A 19116-nucleotide genomic window follows, 5' to 3' on the forward strand; every position below is an offset into this window, starting at 1 on the left:
GAGAAGTCCTTTTTTATCATTTGTCCAGTTTCTTTGGTTTAAAACTCACCTAGGCCATCTGCTTATAAAATTTCTTAATATTTAACAGTTATCTCTTGCAAACCATACATGCCTGCTTTGGCACACTGCTGCAAGCCTCCCTCAGGCATTTTGAATTCCCATTATGTGCATAGGTTTGTGCTGTGTGACATAGGAGATGCTGAAGCATCATCTAAGTTTATTTCTTTGACAGGCAGAGGACTGGAAACATTAACAGAATACAATTGTAGCATGGATTGAGTATAGTAGTCCAGAGTGAGACATTGAGTACTGGTGGGATCATGAAAAGGAGAGCATGTGAGAGCTAGGCTTGAGGGATAATAATAGTTAACACTCATTGGTAATAATAGTGCCAGACTCTGTACTAACCATCTTTCATATATTATTTGTACAAATCTTCAGAAATAGGTAATATCGCCCACTTTACAGCTGAGGATCTTGAGGCTAGAGAGTATTTTGCCCAAGTTACATAGGTAAGATATCATTCTCGTAGGTGAGTGGTGGTTTCTAACTGTGGCCAGGAAGGAGTGAGGCCATTATTTGGAGCCTGGTCACTTCACTGCAGAACCCATACCCTTGCCCACTACATCAGATTGCTACCTATATTATAAAAGGCCAGTGGCTGTAACGACCAAACGACCAGTCACCAGGAGATGCATTGATGGGTCTTGCGGTGTGGCGGATCTGGAGTCCCACCGGTGTAATGGGTCTGGGGTCTTGTGTGATTTCGCGCACTGGGCCTCTAGTTGAATATAACAAGAAAGCTTCTTTAGGAGAGAAAAAGAGTATAGTTACAGTCCAAAGTTCTAGACTAGGTGGGAGTCAGAATATTTGAGTTGTAGGCCTCATTTTACTTAACCATTTATGTGACCTTAGCCAAATCACGTCTTTCCTCTCTTCCTTAAATTGAAGGACGTGGATTAGATGGTCACTCAGTTCCTTTTTATTTTTGACATTTTTGTGCATTTTAAGTTATAAAAATGAGAATGAGTCCCATTGGGTGGCTCTGTTGTTTGGAGTGTTGTCCTATACACCAAACAGGTTATGGTTTTATTCCTGGTCAGGGGACATACCTAGGTTGCGGGTTCGATCTCCGGTTAGGCACATAAGGCAACTGATTGATGTTCTCTCCCCCACTCCTTCCTCTTTAAAATCAATAAACACCTTCGGGTGAGGATTAAATAACTTCTTTTTTTTTTTGGTCCTGGCCAGTGTGGCTCAGTTGGTTGAGTGCACCGAAAGGTCCCAGTTCAATTCCCTGTCAGGGCCCATTCCTGGTTGGGGCACATGCCTGGGTTGCGGGCTCCATTCCCTGTAGGGGGTGTGCAGGAGGCTGCAGATGGATGTTTCATTGATGTTTCTCTTCCTCTCTTTAAAATCAATAAAAAAAATTTGCCAAAACCGGTTTGGCTCAGTGGATAGAGCGTCGGCCTGCGGACTGAAAGGTCCCGGGTTCAATTCTGGTCAAGGGCATGTACCTGGGTTGCGGGCACATCCCCAGTAGGAGATGTGCAGGAGGCAGCTGGTCGATGTTTCTCTCTCATCGATGTTTCTGACTCTCTATCTCTCTCCCTTCCTCTCTGTAAAAAATCAAAATATATATTTTTTATGGTCAATAAAAAAATTTAAAAATTTTTGTTTTTTTAAATGAGAAGGAGTATGGCTTTAAGAAATAGTGGGGGAGCCCTAACCATTTTAGCTCAGTGGATAGAGCATTGGCCTTCAGACTGAAGGGTCCCAGGTTTGATTCTGGTCTAGGGCACATGCCCAGGTTGTGGGCTCAATCCCCAGTAAGGGGCGTGCAGGAGGCAGCTAGCTGATCAATGATTCTCTCTCATCATTGATGTTTCTATCTCTCTCCCTCTCCCTTCTTCTCTGAAAGCAAGAAAAGTATCTTTAAAAAGAAAGAAAGAGTGGGAGAAAGTGCCCTGTCAGGGTATGGGGCTTGGAAAGCATTAAGGTTGGTGATGGGGATAAGCAGAGGAAAGCAGCCTACAAGGGGGAGTGAAAAGCAATGAGACTCCAAGTGTAAGTAAAGGTAGAAAAGGTTGATGCTATATATTTAAATGTTTCCATTTGCAATTCTTGACTAGAACAAAATGGAAAGGTGGGTGTTGGGGAAACAGATAAGCTAGTCTTTTGTGTTGGCTTTTCCTAGAAAGTTCACTTCTCCATTGATGGCTTCAACAGCAAGTAGGCCAGGGCTAGATTTGGCTTATTTCTGAGGATCCTTGAATTATTACTCCTTTTCTAGCATTAATTCAGCAGTTATTTACGAAGCACCTACTTGGTGTGAATGGGAACAAGATTTGCTCTCTCCTGTTGAATTTATAGTCTAATAGGGAAATCGATAATAGGCAAGTAAATAAATGACACATTTTGAGAGACTTATGAGAAGCTGGGTTTTGTTGGGTTGGAGTCAGGGAAGGTCTCAACATAGAGAACAGATCAGAGGGGACAGAGGAAATGGGGAGACCAGTTAGGAGACATAGATATCCAGGCAAGACCTGGTCAGTATTAGCCAGACCTCTCTTACAAAAACAAATGAGAAAATTTCTGAGACTTCTCTCTTATTGATTCACTTAAATGTGATATTTAATATGGTTTTGTCAAGTTCCAGTTCTATAAAGGAGGCTGAAAGTCCCTTACAATTAATTATACTGGGGCTAGATGAAAGTAAGCAAGTCTGGTTTAAAGTATATAGCTGTTCAAGAGATACAGGACGGAAGAGTGACATGGAACTAGGAATTTTAATTATAGAAGATTTCCAAACAGAGGTAGACTTGCAGGTAGATTGTAAAGGAGATAAATAGGATTTGGGAGAGATTAATCTATGTATTAGATAGTTTAAAAGGAATATTACTTAAAGGCTAGAAAACTGCACATTATAGTCCTGGCCGATGTGGCTCAGTTGGTTGGGTGTCATCCTGTACACCTAAGGGCTGCGGGTTTGATTCCGGGTCAAGGCACATGCCTGGGTTGCAGGCTCCATCCCCAGTTGGGGGCGTGCTGGAAGCAGCTGATTGATACCTTGCTCTCTCATTGATGTTTTTCTCTCTCCATCTCCTTTCCTCTCTTTCTAAAAATTGATTTAAAAATTTTTTAAAGAATACTTCGTATTATAAAGAGTTGCTAATTCCAGCGAGAAAGCAAAGGAGGCAGATCTTTGAAAAAATAAAACTGTGATTATACAGGTAGCTCTAATCTCTCAGAATGGAATTGACCTCCATATGCTGCTGAGGTACATGTGGGCCCACAGCATTCTGGTTGTGGTTCTAGTCTGGACAGAGAAGACATTGAAAAAATAGAATAGGACCAGCTGTGGAGAAAGTGGTGGAAATGGTAATGAGATAAAAATGGTAATAGAAAAGAATGCTCTGTTCTATCAGAAATTGAGGCCTAGCATAGGAAAAGACTCCTGGCCCACTGCATGTGTTTGGCCCAGACCAAAAGCCTCTCTCTCTGGGATCTTTGAGAAAATCATGAAAGAGGCAGCAGCTCCAGTTGTTGCTTGTAATCTCGCCACCACAGATAATTACTGTTCATGTTTTTGTAGTTCACTACAAAAGTCTATCAGGGATAAACCTGCAGTCCTCCATTTAAATTTTCTCCCAACACTTAATTATAAAAACTTTGAACATACAAGTTGAAAAAGTTGTACAGTGAATACCCATATATCCACTGTTTAGGTCTACAATGAAAATTTTTCCTTTATTTGTTTTACCACACATATCCATTCAACAAACCATTTTATTTAGGTAAAAATGACAAGTGCACCCTGCTGGTGTGGCTCAGTTGTTGGAGCTTCGTCCTGTACACCGAAAGGTTGTGGGTTCAATCTCTGTTACAGTTGGGGCATTTACAGGAGGCAACTGATGGATGTTTCTCTTCCCCTCTCTAAAAAAATACACACACACAAAAAAACAAGTGCACCTGTGACTTACATTCCTATTGAGATAAAGAACTTTTCCATTCCCCATAGAGTTCTCTCCTGCCTCTTCTCAGTTAATACCTGCCCCTACCCTGTGGGACAAGGGAAGAACAACCAGTATTCCAAAATATTTTCACCATAGACTAGTTCTGCCTGTTCCAAAACTTTCTAAGTATAATCTGTGTATTTATGCTTCAAATTCATGTTGCAGATATTAATAGTTTCTTTTGTTGCTGAGTGGTTTGTTTTTTTTTAACTAGATCGTTTTGGGGTTTTTTTTTAATTGATTTTTTACAGAGAGGAAGGGAGAGGGCTAGAGAGTTAGAAACATCAATCAGCTGCCTCCTGCACAGCCCCCCACCGGGGATGTGCCTGCAACCAAGGTACATGCCCTTGATTGGAATCGAACCCGGGACCTTTCAGTTCACAGGCTGACATTCTGTCCACTGAGCCAAACCAGTTAGGGCCTGAGTGGTTTTCTATTACCTATATAAACATTACGGTTTGTCCATTCTCATGTTGATGGACACCTGAGCTGTTTCAAATTTGGGGCTATTATGAATAAAACTGCTATGCACATTCTTGTACAAATCTTTTTGTGGACATAGTATTTTCTTTTGAGTAAAAATTTAGGAGTGGAATTGTTTCGGACTAGGTGTATGTTTGGTTTTCTAACCAAACTTTGTATATTTAATGCTTTCACTAACAGCAAATGAGAGTTCCATGTTTCTTGACAGCATTTGGCATTCTTGGTGTTTTTACTTTTTAGCCATTTTGATGGATATGTAATAATATCTCATTGTGGTTTTAATTTGCATTTTCCTGATGATTAAGTGCTATTGATCACTTCCTTTGCTTATTTCCAATTCATGTATTTTTCCTTAAGAAGTATCTGATATTTTTTGCCCATTTTAAAATTGACTGTCATTTAATATTGAGTTCCAGGAGTCCTGCATTTAAATTATAAAAAATAATGGTAGGAAAGATTTACTGCAGGACATTCCTTTAAATGGAAAAAGCCTGAAGGTTTGAGTTGAGCAAAAGCACATCATTTGTCTAGCAAATGGTTGTTAATACTAGTCATGTACTGAGCACTAGTATTAGAGATACAGAAATAATACCCAGTCCTCATTCCAAGGAGCCCGTAGATCACATGGGTAGATGTAATCTATGGGCAGATGTAAAGTAAAAAAATTTTGATGTGGTGGTTTCAATGATACTTTTTAAAAATATATTTAAAAAATATTTACTGCCAAACCGATTTGGCTCAGTGGATAGAGCGTCGGCCTGCGGACTGAAAGGTCCCGGGTTCGATTCCGGTCAAGGGCATGTACCTGGGTTGTGGGCACATCCCCAGTAGGAGATGCGCAGTAGGCAGCTGATCGATGTTTCTCTCTCATCGATGTTTCTGACTCTCTATCTCTCTCCCTTCCTCTCTGTAAAAAATCAATAAAATGTATTTTAAAAAAAATTTACTGAGTACCTACTATAGGGTAGGTACTATTGTAGGTATTGTAGGCTGTTTCTCCAGATTTTAGCAGGGGTTTTCACTGCTTCCAGGTATCATGGTTTCTCAGAGTGAGATGGAATAGGCTTTTCTGTGGAATTTTAGACTGGTGAAGAAATAGAACTAATGTAGAAGTGAGAATTCAACAGACTTGGCTTGGTTGGGGTAGGACTTTATGGAGCAGGACTTTCTAATGTGTGGATTTTAAGAAGTGCGTTTCCCTCATTGGATGCATTCAAATAGAGGCTGAGGTGCTGTGGAGGGGCAGTATGTGAAGCAAGTTGAACTCTTAAGAATTATTCCAACTTTGGTTGATGGCATTCAAGATGAAGATCATGGAGTACCAAGATGGGAACAGCACTAACTGTGCTGGGTTGGGGAAGGATTGACTGAGGGAGTTTAAAGGAGGCTGAGACTGGAGGCATCCTGGGGTATGGTGCTGAGAAACCTGGAATGCTGAATGTTAAGCTGAACGAGAGATCTGACCTTATTTGCACCTCTGGTGGTCTGCAGGTGTGTGGGTCAGGGGGAACACAAGGATAGTGAAGGGTCTGAGGATAATTGTTATGGTGACTATAGGAGAAGGGGGTTACATGGGAATCATGGTGGCTCATGCTAGAAGATAGTGTTTCCAGAAGAGGAAATGGATGAATTGGAGAAGTTTGGTGGTATTTGATTGCCAATTTGGAGATGGCTGGGAGTTGAGGCTGGAGGTGATCTTTTGGATTTCATTCAGTAAATATTTATTGTCTAGGTGTTTGGGATAGAGCAATGAACAGAAGAGACAAATATCCCTTCCTTCACGGAGTTTTCATTCTAGTGGGAAAGACAAATTATATGTCTATTTAGATATTACAGAGTGACAAATACTAAAGAGTAAACACAAGAAAGAGCTTTAGGATGTGTCAGTGACAGTGGGGTTAAAATTTTAATATGTCTATTAAAAAGAGCCTTTTCCTCCATAAGACGATTTTGAATAAAAAACCTGGAGAGATGAACAGCAAGCCACGTGGATATGAGGTTCATAACATTCCATGCTTTAAGGTTTAGAAATAAGCTTCTTTGAAAAGTGGCAAACAAGCAGACCTGTGTGGCCAGAATGTAGTGAGCAAGAGATAAGGTAGTAGTAGATCAGGTTAGAAAAATCTAAATCATTTAAGACCTTGTAAGCCATGGTAGGGTTGAATTTTTCCTAAGCAGTGGGAAATCATTAGGGGGTTTGGGCATAGGTGTGACAGGACCCGAATTATGTTTTAACAGGACACCATGGTTGCTGTATTAAGAATGGCTTGTTGGTGTGAGGATGTCTTGGGGTGGACACGGCTCAGCCCTGCCTGGGTGTAGTCTTCTTGACTTCCCAAGCTGAGACATATAGCCAGGGAAGGGTGGAGAAGCACCCTTGATGTTTGACTCAGGTCCTTTTTCCCTAGATGGCCCACTGTGTGACCTTGGTTCAGCTGTCCATTTCCTGTGACCACCTCATTGACAAGGACATTGGCTCCAAGTCTGACCCACTCTGCGTCCTTTTACAGGATGTGGGAGGAGGCAACTGGGCTGAGGTGAGAAGGACCATGTGGGTTAGGGTTGTGGAGGGAACCTAGGATTGTTTCAGGGTGGAAGTATGTGACTGTGATGCTTATTGGCCTCTACCCACAGCTTGGCCGGACTGAGCGAGTACGGAACTGCTCGAGCCCCGAGTTCTCTAAAACTCTGCAGCTTGAGTACCACTTTGAAACAGTCCAGAAGCTCCGGTTTGGCATCTATGACATAGACAACAAGACACCTGAGCTGGGGGATGATGACTTCCTAGGAGGGGCTGAGTGTTCCCTAGGACAGGTACGTAGAGCCAGGGATGGCACAGGTTTGGTAAGAGCCCTGTCAGACAACCCAGACTGCTTGGAACATGGAGGGTGGGGGTCAAGCAGGACTTAACTCAGCCTGAGATCTTGACCACCTCTTTCTCTCTACTGGGCCCCAGATTGTGTCCAGCCAGGTATTAACTCTACCCTTGATGCTGAAGCCTGGAAAACCTGCTGGGCTGGGGACCATCACGGTAAGAAAGAACTCTGTAAACGGTGGAGTTGGGGATTTTATGTTAATGAGGAATTCATGAGGTAATACCATCTCCTTCCTCCCTTACCTAGGTCTCTGCTCAGGAGTTGAAGGATAGTCGTGTAGTAACTATGGAGGTGGAGGCCAGAAACCTAGATAAGAAGGTGTGTGTGGAAGGAGGCCGTGGGGGTTCTCTCCTACCCCAAGAATTAAGGAGATTGGAGTGGTGTGATGGGGGCCAAGGTGGGGACAGAGGTCTGGCATAGTCGTCGTTTCTCCCTCAATCTTACAACAGGTTTCTGTGGCATTGACAGGACTTCCTGGGGAAATCAGATCCATTCTTGGAGTTCTTCCGCCAAGGTGATGGGAAATGGCACCTGACATACAGATCTGAGGTGTGAGAACGCTGGGATTGGGTGGGGTGGGGTAAGAGAATCTCCTGGGGCTTGTGACTACCGAGGGTTGGAACACAGGGAGAAAGAGCCTACGTTGGGTAGAGAAAGGATGGCAGCTCCCCACACACAATCCCACAGCTCACTGGAGGCTTTGCCCTTTCTTCACCTTCAGGTAATCAAGAACACCCTGAACCCCACGTGGAAGCGCTTCTCTGTTCCCCTTCAGCATTTCTGTGGGGGAGACCCCAGCACACACATTCAGGTGAGGAGCTTGCCTTTTGAGTTACTGAATGGGGGCAGAGAGGCCAGGGAGGGATTTATTCTTACCTGGCACCTACCTCCTGTTCTTCATTTACATACACATCTCCCTTCCCCCTCCCCCCAGGTGCGATGCTCAGACTATGACAGTGATGGTTCACATGATCTCATTGGTACCTTCCACACCAGCTTGGCCCAGCTGCAAGCAGCCCCGGTGAGTGCTGGCCCTGCTCCGGGGAGAAGAGTGCAGAGCAGCTTCATTCAGTTTTGGCTGATGCTCTCAGAGTTCCCTACCCTAATTTTTCTTTCCTCACCAGGTTGAGTTTGAATGCATCCACCCTGAGAAACAGCAGAAAAAGAAAAGCTACAAGAACTCTGGAACTATCCGTGTCAAGAATTGCCAGGTGAGACTAATAACCCATGAGACCCAAGCTGTGACCCCTGAGCTCCATGGCCCCAACCCCTTTACTCGTCATGACCCTGGTTTCATCTGCAGGTGGAAACAGAGTATTCATTCCTGGACTATGTGATGGGAGGCTGTCAAATCAACTTTACTGTAAGTTGCTTTACCAGGAGCAAGAGAACCCATCTGGGGCTCAAGGTGGCCTTCAGCTTCCCTCCTCCTATCCCCCTAGGTGGGCGTGGATTTTACAGGCTCCAATGGAGACCCCTCTTCACCTGACTCCCTGCACTACCTGAGCCCAACAGGGGTCAACGAGTACTTGACAGCACTCTGGAGTGTGGGCTGTGTGGTTCAGGACTATGACTCGTGAGTAGCTGCTCCTCTTGCCCATCCTCACTCCCTGCAGATGCTTCAGTCTCCGGGCTGACAGTGTCCTCACTGCCTCTTTCCCAATTCACTGTTCTCCTACAGGGACAAGATGTTCCCTGCATTTGGATTTGGGGCCCAGGTGCCTCCTGACTGGCAGGTGAGTACTCTCTTCCCCTATCATACTTGTGTTTTCCATTTCAGAGTCATGATTTTGGGGGATGCAGTGCACTTGCTGTCTGGCACCCAGCTTTATTCATGGTTGCAACTCTACAGGCATGTGTACAGCAAGTGCTTAGGACTAAATACCTCCTTTTTGATGCCTGGTACATACCATGATGCCCTTTTTCTGAGTACAAAGGTGATCAGAGGGGGAAGACCTCATTTTCATTCTTGCCCTTAGGTCTCCCATGAATTTGCCTTGAACTTCAACCCCAGTAACCCCTACTGTACAGGTAAGTCCCATTTTTCTTTGTAATGAGTAAGGCAGGTCTGTTCACAACTAGAGGGCCAAGCCTGTGGTGGCAAGGGAAAGTGACTCCATTGTCCAGCAGAATGGATTTTAGAGGTAGGCCTCTGGAGTCAAACCTTCAACCTGCCACTTACTAACCATGTGTTTTGGGGCCAGCTGCTTAGCCTCCGTGTGCTGTAGGATTACAGTATTGTAGGATATTGAATATTTAAGGAGAGGATGTGTATAAAATTTGAAGCAATAAGCCTGGTACATAACGAATTGCTCTCTAAAAAAAATGGTAGCTGTTATAGCAGTGATGGCGGACCTATGACATGCGTGTCAGAGGTGACACGCGAACTCATTTTTTTGGTTAATTTTTCTTTGTTAAATGGCATTTAAATATATAAAATAAATATCAAAAATATGTCTTTGTTTTACTATGGTTGCAAATATCAAAAACTTTCTATATGTGACACGGCACCAGAGTTAAGTTAGGGTTTTTCAAAATGCTGACACGCCGAGCTCAAAAGGTTCGCCATCACTGTGTTGTAGTATGCTCTTTGCCTAAAAAAAAAGGCATCAGCTCTTTTCAGGGTGCTTTATGGACCAAGCTCTTTTGTCTAAAAAGGGCCAAACCTTGTGGCTCTCCAGCTACTCTTAAAAATATATATATTTAAGAGAGGAAGGGAGAGGGAGAGAGAGAAACATCAGTGAGAGAGAATCATTGATTGACTGCCTCCTGCATGCCCTCCCACTGGGGATTGAGCCCGCAACTCAGCCATGTGCCCTTGAGCAGAATTGAACCTGGAGCCTTTCAGTCTGCAGGCTGCCGCTCTGTCCATTGAGCCAAACTGGCTAGGGCCTTAGCTACTCTTTATGGGCAACAAGCCGAAGTGGAAAACTTTACCTAATCTGCCTTTTTTTTTTTTTAATGAGTTCAGACTTATAGAAAAGTTATGACTAGTTATAGGGGGTTCACGTCCTTGGAGCTCAGGGGTCAGGGCCTGGGTCACAGGAACTGTTGCTTACCTTTACCCAGATTCCCCAAACATGAACATTTCACCACATTTCTTTGTTATTCTCTCACTCAAGTTCTCTCTCAATACACACACACTTTTTTTTCTGAAATGTTTAAGAATTGTAGTAAATTGGTGCCCATCATCATGCACATGGCCCTTTAACCCTAAATACTTGTGTGTGTTTCCTAAAATCAAAGACACTCTTACGTAACTACAGTACTGTTCTCAAAGTCAGAAAATTAACTTCAATACTATTATCCAATCTATCGAATTTATTCAAACTTTGCCAATTTTCCTATCTTTTTTTTTCTCTCCCTCTTCAATTGTCCTGTCTTTTACAGTAAAAGAAAACCTTATGTCACATGTTGCATTCAATTGTTTTGTCTTCCTGAGTTCATGTCTTTCATGATATTGACATTGTTTAAGATTACAGGCTAGATAATTTGTAGAATGCCCCTCAGTTTGGGTTTACCTGATATTTTTTCATAATTAGATTCAGATTATGCATTTTTGGTGGGAATATCCCGGAAGTGATGCTGTGCCTTCTTCTTGGTGCACCACATCAGGAGGCACATGTTGTTGATTTATCCTATTACGGGTCATGTTAACTTTGATCACTTGGTTAAGGTAGAGTCTACCAGGTTTCCCTGCTGTGCAAATTCTGTTTTTCTCTTTGTAATGAATAAGTATCTTTTTATACATATATCTAACTACTCATCTTTTACCCCTTCTAGTTGTAGCATCCATTGATGATCTTTACCTGAATCAGTTATTTCTGATTGTCAAATTATTTTGTAATTCTTCCTTCTGCTTTTATTAAGGAAGAGCTTTTCCTTATCTCACATTATTTAATATTTTATTAAATGGATTGTAATTCATTATCTTATTGAATTGTAATTTAATGCTCAATTGCCTTGGATTTTTCAGGGTATTCCCCTAAACTGGGTTTTAATTCAAGCTGTGATATAGGGCAAGTGTCCCTCCTGTCTTTGGCCTTACTTTCCTCATTTGTAGGATAAGGTTAAGTCTCCTGGGTTACCAGGGTGATTGAATGAAATGCACCAGGTTCCCAAATCTCCTCACCCAGGATGGGGTGATGTCAGGCCTGGGTCAGTCCCGAGTGTACCAGTATTTTATAGTGTTTTTGCCCTTCTTCTCTAGGTATCCAGGGTATTGTGGATGCCTACCGTCAAGCCCTGCCCCAAGTTCGCCTCTATGGCCCCACCAATTTTGCACCCATCATCAACCATGTAGCCAGGTTTGCAGCTCAGGCTGCACATCAGAGGACTGCCTCGGTGAGGGTTGTGGGAGTTGTGGGATGGTCTCAGTCAGTGGCTCCCTTGAGGGCTCTTGTCAGTGTGGGAATGTGTGGCTGGGGTGTTTAAAAGGTCTGACTCAGGTTATGAATCCTCTTGTCCCCAGCAATACTTCGTGCTGTTGCTACTAACTGATGGTGCTGTGACTGATGTGGAGGCCACACGTGAGGCTGTAGTTCGTGCCTCTCACCTGCCCATGTCAGTGATCATTGTGGGTGTGGGTGGTGCTGACTTCGAGGCCATGGAGCAGCTGGATGCTGATGGTGGACCCCTGCGTACACGTTCCGGGGAGGGAGCTGCCCGTGACATAGTGCAGTTTGTGCCTTACCGCCGCTTTCAGAATGTGAGTGGGGTCAAGCTTGGGGTCAGACCAGGTCTGGGAGTTTACCCTTCTACCTTTCCCTGATGTAAGAGGTTAGAGATACCCTTTCATCTAAGTCTGGGGCAGGGTTGGGTATTGGGTTTTATATCCCTTCATGGGTATAATATGTAGGCCTTGGGAAGCTGTTATGGGCCCCCACTGACCTTGCCCCTCTTCTCTGGGCAGGCTCCTCGGGAGGCATTGGCACAGACTGTGCTTGCAGAAGTACCTGGACAACTGGTCTCCTACTTCAAGGCCCAAGGTTGGGCCCCCTGCAAGCCGCTTCCACTCCCAGCCAAGGCTCCTGCACAGGCCCCTCAGCCCTAGATTCTCCTGGAGGGTAGGTTGTGGCTGGTCCTCAGCCCTGAGTCCCCAAGGTCCATGTGCACCAGCGCCCACCCCTGCACACACTCCTCAGTGCTAGCACTTTATATTTTATACTTTTATATTTGCCCCTGCTATTGCTGCTCCTGATTGTACCTTTTTGCCCCTGGAGCCCCTCATTCAATAAAGATCAATGACGACCACTACTTTGTCAACCACTCTGTGTGTTTTTTGGTGGGAATCTGCTATTAGCCATGTTTGCTTCTCTCTGAGCCTATTGTTGACTTTAGGGATTGAATAAAGGATGCCTCTTACATAATAGCCTCACTCAAAGAAATAGGGTATTTCTACCCAGATATCTAGGGACACTGACTCTATTTTTGAAAATACAAAGATTGAATGTAAACCAAATACCCAACCTGGCCTGCCTCAGGGCGGAACTGAGCTGGGAACGCAGGACAAGGTGGAAAGTATTAGGGGAGGGATGGGCTTTAAGATGGAGCAAGGGCTATGCTAGATCTCCTGGGGAGGGAGCAGTGGAGTTCTAGTCCTAAAATAGGCCACAAGCCCGAATTGTTTAACAGCATTTACAGGGGTATTTCTGAAGGATTTGTTCCTTGAAATGGAAATGTTAAGTCAGTATATTTAAAAATTTTATATTGTGCCCAGCCAGTATGGCTCAGCGGTTGAGCATCGACCCAGGAATGAAAAGGCCACAGGTTCAATTCCCAGTCAGGGCACATGCCTGGATTGTGGGCTCAATTCCCTGTGGAGGGCATGCAGGAGGCAGCCATCCATGATGTTCAATGTTTATCTCTGTCTATCCCTCTCCCTTCTCTCTAAAATACCAATAAAAACATTTCTTTAAATTTTTAATATTGTAAATTGCCCTCAATAGCAAGGGTTTTACCCCTTCTGTTATCTGAAAGGCAATAATAATAATATAAAATAAAATAATTTAGTTATGAAGGTTATTTCATATGCTTTTGTTTTATTTTTTTTAAATGCGTTGATTTTAGAGAGAGAGGAAGAGAAACAGAAGCATCAATTTGTACCTTGGCGTATGAATTTTATTTCTTATGGATAGCCTATTTACAGGTTTGTACTTTTAGTCTTTTAATATATTTTTATTGATTTTTTTAGAGAGAGGGGGAGAGAAAAACATCAATGAAAGAGAACCATCAATCTGTTGCTTCTGCATGCCCCCTATTGGGATTGAGCCTGCAATCTTGGCATGTGCCCTGACCAGCAACCTCTTGGTGCACTGGACCACACTCAACCAACTAAGCCACGTATTTATAGGTTTTTATAGCCTTTATTCTATCATTATTCAGTTCTTTCTTTACATGTTGAAAATATTTCTTCCCAGGACACTCTTTGTTTACTGTATAGTATCTTTTGGTTTATAGAACTCTTTTCATATGGAAGTTAAAATTTTTTTATGTATGCCAGTCTAGTTTGCCTTTTTTTTTTAATCCTTGTCCAAGGATATGCATGATTTATTTATTTTAGAGGAGGGGGAGAGGAGGGAGGGAGAGAAAGAAACATTGATGTGAGAGAAATATCGCTTGGTTGCCTCCCACCTTCACCCTGACCAGGGATTGAACCTGCAACCTCTTGGTGATTGGGATGATGGCCAGGGCAGTCTAGCTTGCTTTTAAAGAAATTAGTCATATATCAATTACTTTCTATAACATTACCTTTTATTACCATTTCTATTGGCTACATATAATTTTTGTAACATGATTTATCTTCTTAGATGCTATTTTGAGTTTTTTTCTTTATAAACCGTGTGATGAATATTTTTAAAAGTATTTTCTTTGGCCCTGGCTAATGTGACTCAATAATTGGTTGGGCATCGTCCTGTTCTCTGAGAGGTTGCTGGTTCTCTATTTTCTGGTCAGGGCACATGCCCGAGTTGTGGGTTTGGTCCCGGTCAGGGTGCATACAGGAGGCAACTGATGTTTCTCTCTCATATTGATGTTTCTCTTCCTCCCTTACCCTCTCTATAAATCAATAAAAATATTTTTAAAGTATTTTTTTTATTACATCTGTGTAGCCTTTGGATCCATAAAGATGGAATTGCAGCCCTAACCGGTTTGCCTCACTGGATAGAGCGTCAGACTGGGGACTGAAGAGTCCCGGGTTCAATTCCGGTCAAGGGCATGTACCTTGGTTGCAGGCACATCCCCAGTAGGGGCTGTGCAGGAGGCAGCTGATCGATGCTTCTCTCTCATCGATGTTTCTAACTCTCTATCTCTCTCCCTTCCTCTCTGTAAAAAAATCAATAAAATATGTTTTTAAAAAAAAGATGGAATTGCAGTGATTAAGAGTATACAAATTTTAAGGCTTTTGGTTCCTATTGTGAAACTGCCCTCCAGAAAAGCTGTGTGAGAGTTCGTATTTCTAATTTTAGGCTTGAGGCCATTTGAGAGAACCTTTTTCCTTTGTCTTCCAATTACAAAATACCCCCAAATTAACAGATGGGTATGTGCTCCAGTCCACTTCCCAGAGGGTTACCATTGTTAATAGTGCGTATATTCTTCCAAAACATGAACACACGGGGAAGGATTTTAACAGCCAAGATGCTGTGTCTTTGCTGATACTGGTCACCCTTTTCTGCTCTGCCCAGGTAGAACTCATTAACCCTTTGATGACTGTCCCCATCCTTTATTCCTCTCATTCTTTTTTAATGAAGAATTCTTGGATCAGTAAATGAATTGCTGTTTCTGGAACATCTTCTCTTTCCTACCAGGCTTCTTGAGGACAGAGACTGGTGAACACTAGACCATCTGTATTGTGCCTAGTATTGAGTTGGGCACTGAGGTCTCAGTGAAGATAACCTAAGTAGGGGCTACGAGGCCTGCATCAAATCTGACTTAGATGCTTCCTAGTTCTTAAGCCTCAGTTTTTGAGTGTTTACCTGAGGAAAGGCGGCTTTCCCAGAGGCTGGGAGTGGGAACAGGTTCACAGCATGGCTTCAGGCTGACTGGCAGCTCTGGAGGAAGGTGGGCTTGGGTGCCTCTGTGATGCTGTTCCTCCCTAGGTATATAACCTTGAGTGGTCTCCCCCTTGGTGGTTGTGAGGATTAGTTAGATAAAGTTTGTAATGTCCAAAGTACCATCTCTTTTACATGGAAACATCCATAAACATGAGCTGCTACTACTATATTGACCTGGGCTTCTCCAAGAAAAGAGCGGCTGCATTGGGAGGTAGACCCCCCTATCATATTTATATACCAAAGGCAACCACAGCTCCCAACAGACCCTCCAGCACTGATCCAGCTCCAGCTTCTTTGAGCACACACCTCCACTCTATTTTAACAATCAGCATGTTTAATTGGGCCCCCCTGTGGCACTGTCCCCTGCTTCCTCCGAGGTTCTCATGCCATGGGCTCGGACTCGATACAAGCATGTGAAATGGGGGTGACCCCAGTTGCTTAGAATCTGTATCTTCACCTTGGGAAAGGCAGTTGGGGGGTCATTCTGGGAAGACAAATGGATTGTGCCAAGGACTGCCTTCCTCCCCAATCTTCCCTCCCTGTTCCACTCCCTTGGCACCCTCATCCTGAGACAAACACACCTGTAGGTGGAAAGTCTGAATCTCAGATTTCTCCATGTCGAAGGTGAATTTCCCCAGGAAAACTTCCGTCTCGTCATCAACCTGGAGGCCCTGGTAGATGAAGAGTGAATGAACAGTGAGGCACAGGTGGAGAAAGCAACTTGGAGGACCTGCTATGTATGTGTTAGTAGCTGTATGCATGCTCTTATGTTTGGTGTTGGGATAGTGTAGCGTGGAATGTGGGCTCAGAGAAACCCGGCTGCAATTTGTAGTCTGGCCAATTAACTGTGTGACCTTGGGCAAGTAAGGTCCCCTTTCTAAGCATTACTTTTCTCATCTGTACAAGGAACTTAAGTTGTGTAAATGCAAGGAGATAAAGCAGAGTTAGCGCTCATTAAACCACAATTAGTATTTGGATATGGTTGTAATGACTTATAACCTATGGCAACCCTGACAGGCAAATGGTATCTCCAGTTTATAGATGCACAAGTGAAGACTCGTTGGCACCGGTTTTCATGAGTGCCTGCCTGGTGCTTTCTAAGAAAAATCCCCCACCTCCTTGGCCTCAGTCCCACTCACATAGACTGCGAAATCGCGGGGGGCGCTGTTGGCCCCCCCGGTGTGTGCCACACTGGGAGGAGGATGCTGCAGGGTAATGTCGCTCAGCTGCACACGACCCGGCAGCCGGATCACCACCTGGCCCTGGTCGCCCTCAAAAGCCCAGCAATTCCCAGGGAACACATCTGGCTGCAATCGGACAGGACAGTCAGTCGATCAGAATCCGAAGACGGAGCGACTTTGCCCTTCTCCAGCCTGAGCATGGGTCCACAATGGCAGCGCTCTCAGCTCGACTGAGTCTTCCGCCGGGCTCAGTCCTCCACCTCCACCTCCAGTCCGAGCACCTGCTTAGATAGAGCCTTCCCCCGTCCCCAGTCCCCAGTCCCTACCTCTTGCCAGGTTTCTCAGCAAAAGAAGCTTCAGCCCGGCCCATTGGCCCCGCAGGGCCCCGCCCCCATCTCGGCTCAGCTAGGTCCCACCTCCAGAGAGCTATTGGGTTCGTTCCCCAGCGTCCCACCCCCAGGCCCGCTCCAGGATCCGTGTTCCAGGCCCACCTCCAGGATAACCATGGGTGGCCGCGCATAGTTCCAGAAGCTGAAGCGATTCCAGAAGTAGGCGCTATTTGCGTCCTCGTAGTCACGGGATGTCTTCTCTAAGTCGATGGAGGCTCCTGGAACGGAAGAAGCAACCACTCAGACTCCCAGGCCGGACCAGCAGCTGGGTCAGGGTCTGTCGGAGGTCGGACTCCTAGGGTCGGTCATGTGTAAAGGTCTATGTCAATGTCTGCGTCTTTCCGTGTCTCAGTTTCTCAGTGTCCGTGGGTCTTACCCACAGAGCTCAGCGCATAGTCGGGTTTTCGAACAAAGTCCTCATTCAACCTCTGGAATACGAGCTTGGCCACTCTCTGAAAAGAGGGAGGACGGGGCTTGCGGGCTGATTTTATAGTTGTCTGGTATGGACTTTGTGGCCCCGAGAGAAATCACGAAGTTGGGGCTCTGGGGCAGGGCTTTAAGGTTCAGGACCCAGCGAACGGGGCAGTGCAGCAGGCGGAGCTCTTGGACACCCCTGGGTCCTGGCTGTAAGAGCAGGATGCGGCAGGGCTCACCTCGCTGTTGGCTGCGCGAACGCTGGACACCTCCTTGTGGAGTTGATCCAGCTCGGCCTGCAGCTGCTGCAGCTGCTGCCCCTGGGTGCGCACGCGCTCGTGGTACTCGCTGCAGGCAGGAGGTTGGCACAGTGTGGTTGGCTCCCTGCTCCCGGGACACTTCCCGTAAGCCCCGCCACAGGAGCACCTTTGAGTCCCCCAATTCCACACCCCGGGTGCCAACTTTCACCTTATAGTCAGCATCTCAGGTTCCTATTGGAGGGAGGGACAAAATACAGCGCTGCTCAGTTCCCACCCACTCCCTTGTCCCACTTTCGTCTGAGAGCAGCCAGACTGCAAGGGCCTTCCTTTTGCGGACTGCCATTCCCTCCCCTGGCCTTCCAGGACCCCTCAGAGACCCTCAAGCACCTCGGGACACAATCTCAGAAATCCCCTATTTATATCAGCCCTTCCAGCACTGTCCCTCCTCCCGGCAGCCCAAGGGACACCCCACAATCTCCAGTTTCATAGCCTGCCACCCACCCACCCCAGGACAGTTTCCCAGACTCACACTCTCCAAAGGAGGGACCAGGTACAGGAGACCCCACCAGAGTGCTGGAGAAAGAGGGGGGTGGTCTCAGGGGAAGGAAGGGGAACAGGGTTTCTCTGGCATAAAGGACAATGAAGAAGAGGCTGAGGGGTTTGAGTCTGAGGGGGGACTACCGGGCTCTGAAGGAGACTGCGGAGAGCGGAAGGGGCAGAGGGCTATAGGAGAAAATGCGCCTGGTTTGGCTCCAAAGCATCCAGGGCTGGGGCCCCAGGGAATTCACCACCTCACCTGTCAGAAAGAGGCTCAGCAGTGACACAGCCGTGAGCAGGAAGCGAATGGAACAGACTTCCCTGAAGAACCGGAGGGAGGCTGAGGCCCCAGGACCCTAGTGAACCCCACAGCCCCCACCCCAGGCTCTTAGATCCAGCAACTCCTACGAACACGGCTCAACCAGGTCTGAATTGGCTCAAACCTCAGCCGTGTGGGGCCCGCTCCCCACCTCCTCTCAAGAGCAGCCCCTGGGGCTCCCCCTTTCCTCCCTCTGACCTGTACACAGTGACCAGCACCTCTCCTAGTAGGGATAAAAACACGCTCAGCACCTGGAAAAGTGGGTCTGGGAAGAGGAGAGGGGGTTCAGAGACGACGGGACTACGGCTTAGAGAGGGGTAGAGAGGAAGAGGGTCGGGGCAGGAGAAGTAGATGGGAGCAGAGAGCGTGAGTTCAGGCTCAGAGGAGGTGGGCCGGAATCAGTGAAGGGGCTGTCGACTCAGGCATGGGCCGCGGACGAGAACGGAGAACAGGGGTCTCGGCGATAAGAACTGGAATTCAGGGAGGGAGGCTGGAGGGTTGGAGGGGATCCGGGCGAGCCTGGCACGTACTCAGGAAGCTCTTGAAAACTCGCGGGGACCGCATCTCCTGCCTCAGATCCAGGGTCGAGA

The 19116-nt window shown here is 45.7% G+C and overlaps 2 protein-coding genes across 13 annotated transcripts in view; one reads left to right on the forward strand and one right to left on the reverse strand.

Moving 5' to 3' along the window:
* CPNE1 (copine 1) overlaps positions 1-12630 on the forward strand; it is a 38364-nt gene extending 25734 nt beyond the window's left edge. For all 4 annotated transcript variants that reach the window (XM_006764553.2, XM_006764555.2, XM_006764556.2 and 1 more), the window contains 15 exons: positions 6908-7036; positions 7134-7313; positions 7456-7530; positions 7622-7693; positions 7844-7924; positions 8097-8186; positions 8310-8396; positions 8500-8586; positions 8679-8738; positions 8818-8951; positions 9057-9111; positions 9355-9406; positions 11586-11719; positions 11847-12083; positions 12288-12630. In XM_006764553.2, coding sequence (XP_006764616.1) covers positions 6908-7036; positions 7134-7313; positions 7456-7530; positions 7622-7693; positions 7844-7924; positions 8097-8186; positions 8310-8396; positions 8500-8586; positions 8679-8738; positions 8818-8951; positions 9057-9111; positions 9355-9406; positions 11586-11719; positions 11847-12083; positions 12288-12428 — 1614 coding nt within the window. In that variant the 3' untranslated portion in view covers positions 12429-12630. The remainder of the gene's footprint in view (positions 1-6907; positions 7037-7133; positions 7314-7455; positions 7531-7621; positions 7694-7843; positions 7925-8096; positions 8187-8309; positions 8397-8499; positions 8587-8678; positions 8739-8817; positions 8952-9056; positions 9112-9354; positions 9407-11585; positions 11720-11846; positions 12084-12287) is intronic.
* A 3000-nt stretch (positions 12631-15630) lies between these two features.
* On the reverse strand, positions 15631-19116 carry SPAG4 (sperm associated antigen 4). Of its 9 annotated transcripts, none has more exons than XM_006764618.2 (11): positions 19057-19110; positions 18725-18791; positions 18467-18528; positions 18200-18243; positions 17879-17901; positions 17650-17758; positions 17373-17448; positions 17099-17214; positions 16566-16733; positions 16008-16097; positions 15631-15910 (listed from the first exon to the last, which is right to left on the reverse strand). In XM_006764618.2, the coding sequence occupies exons 1-11, from the start codon at positions 19088-19090 to the stop codon at positions 15761-15763; spliced, it is 939 nt and encodes a 312-aa protein (XP_006764681.2). In that variant the 5' UTR covers positions 19091-19110; the 3' UTR covers positions 15631-15760. The 9 variants fall into 9 exon arrangements, with proteins under 9 accessions (XP_006764681.2, XP_015419949.1, XP_015419952.1 ...); XM_015564463.1 differs by having other exon boundaries at positions 17650-17794; XM_015564466.1 differs by lacking the exon at positions 16566-16733 and having other exon boundaries at positions 17650-17794.

Source organism: Myotis davidii, unplaced genomic scaffold (assembly GCF_000327345.1).
Source record: "Myotis davidii unplaced genomic scaffold, ASM32734v1 scaffold38, whole genome shotgun sequence".
In the NCBI taxonomy this organism is placed as follows: domain Eukaryota; kingdom Metazoa; phylum Chordata; class Mammalia; order Chiroptera; family Vespertilionidae; genus Myotis; species Myotis davidii.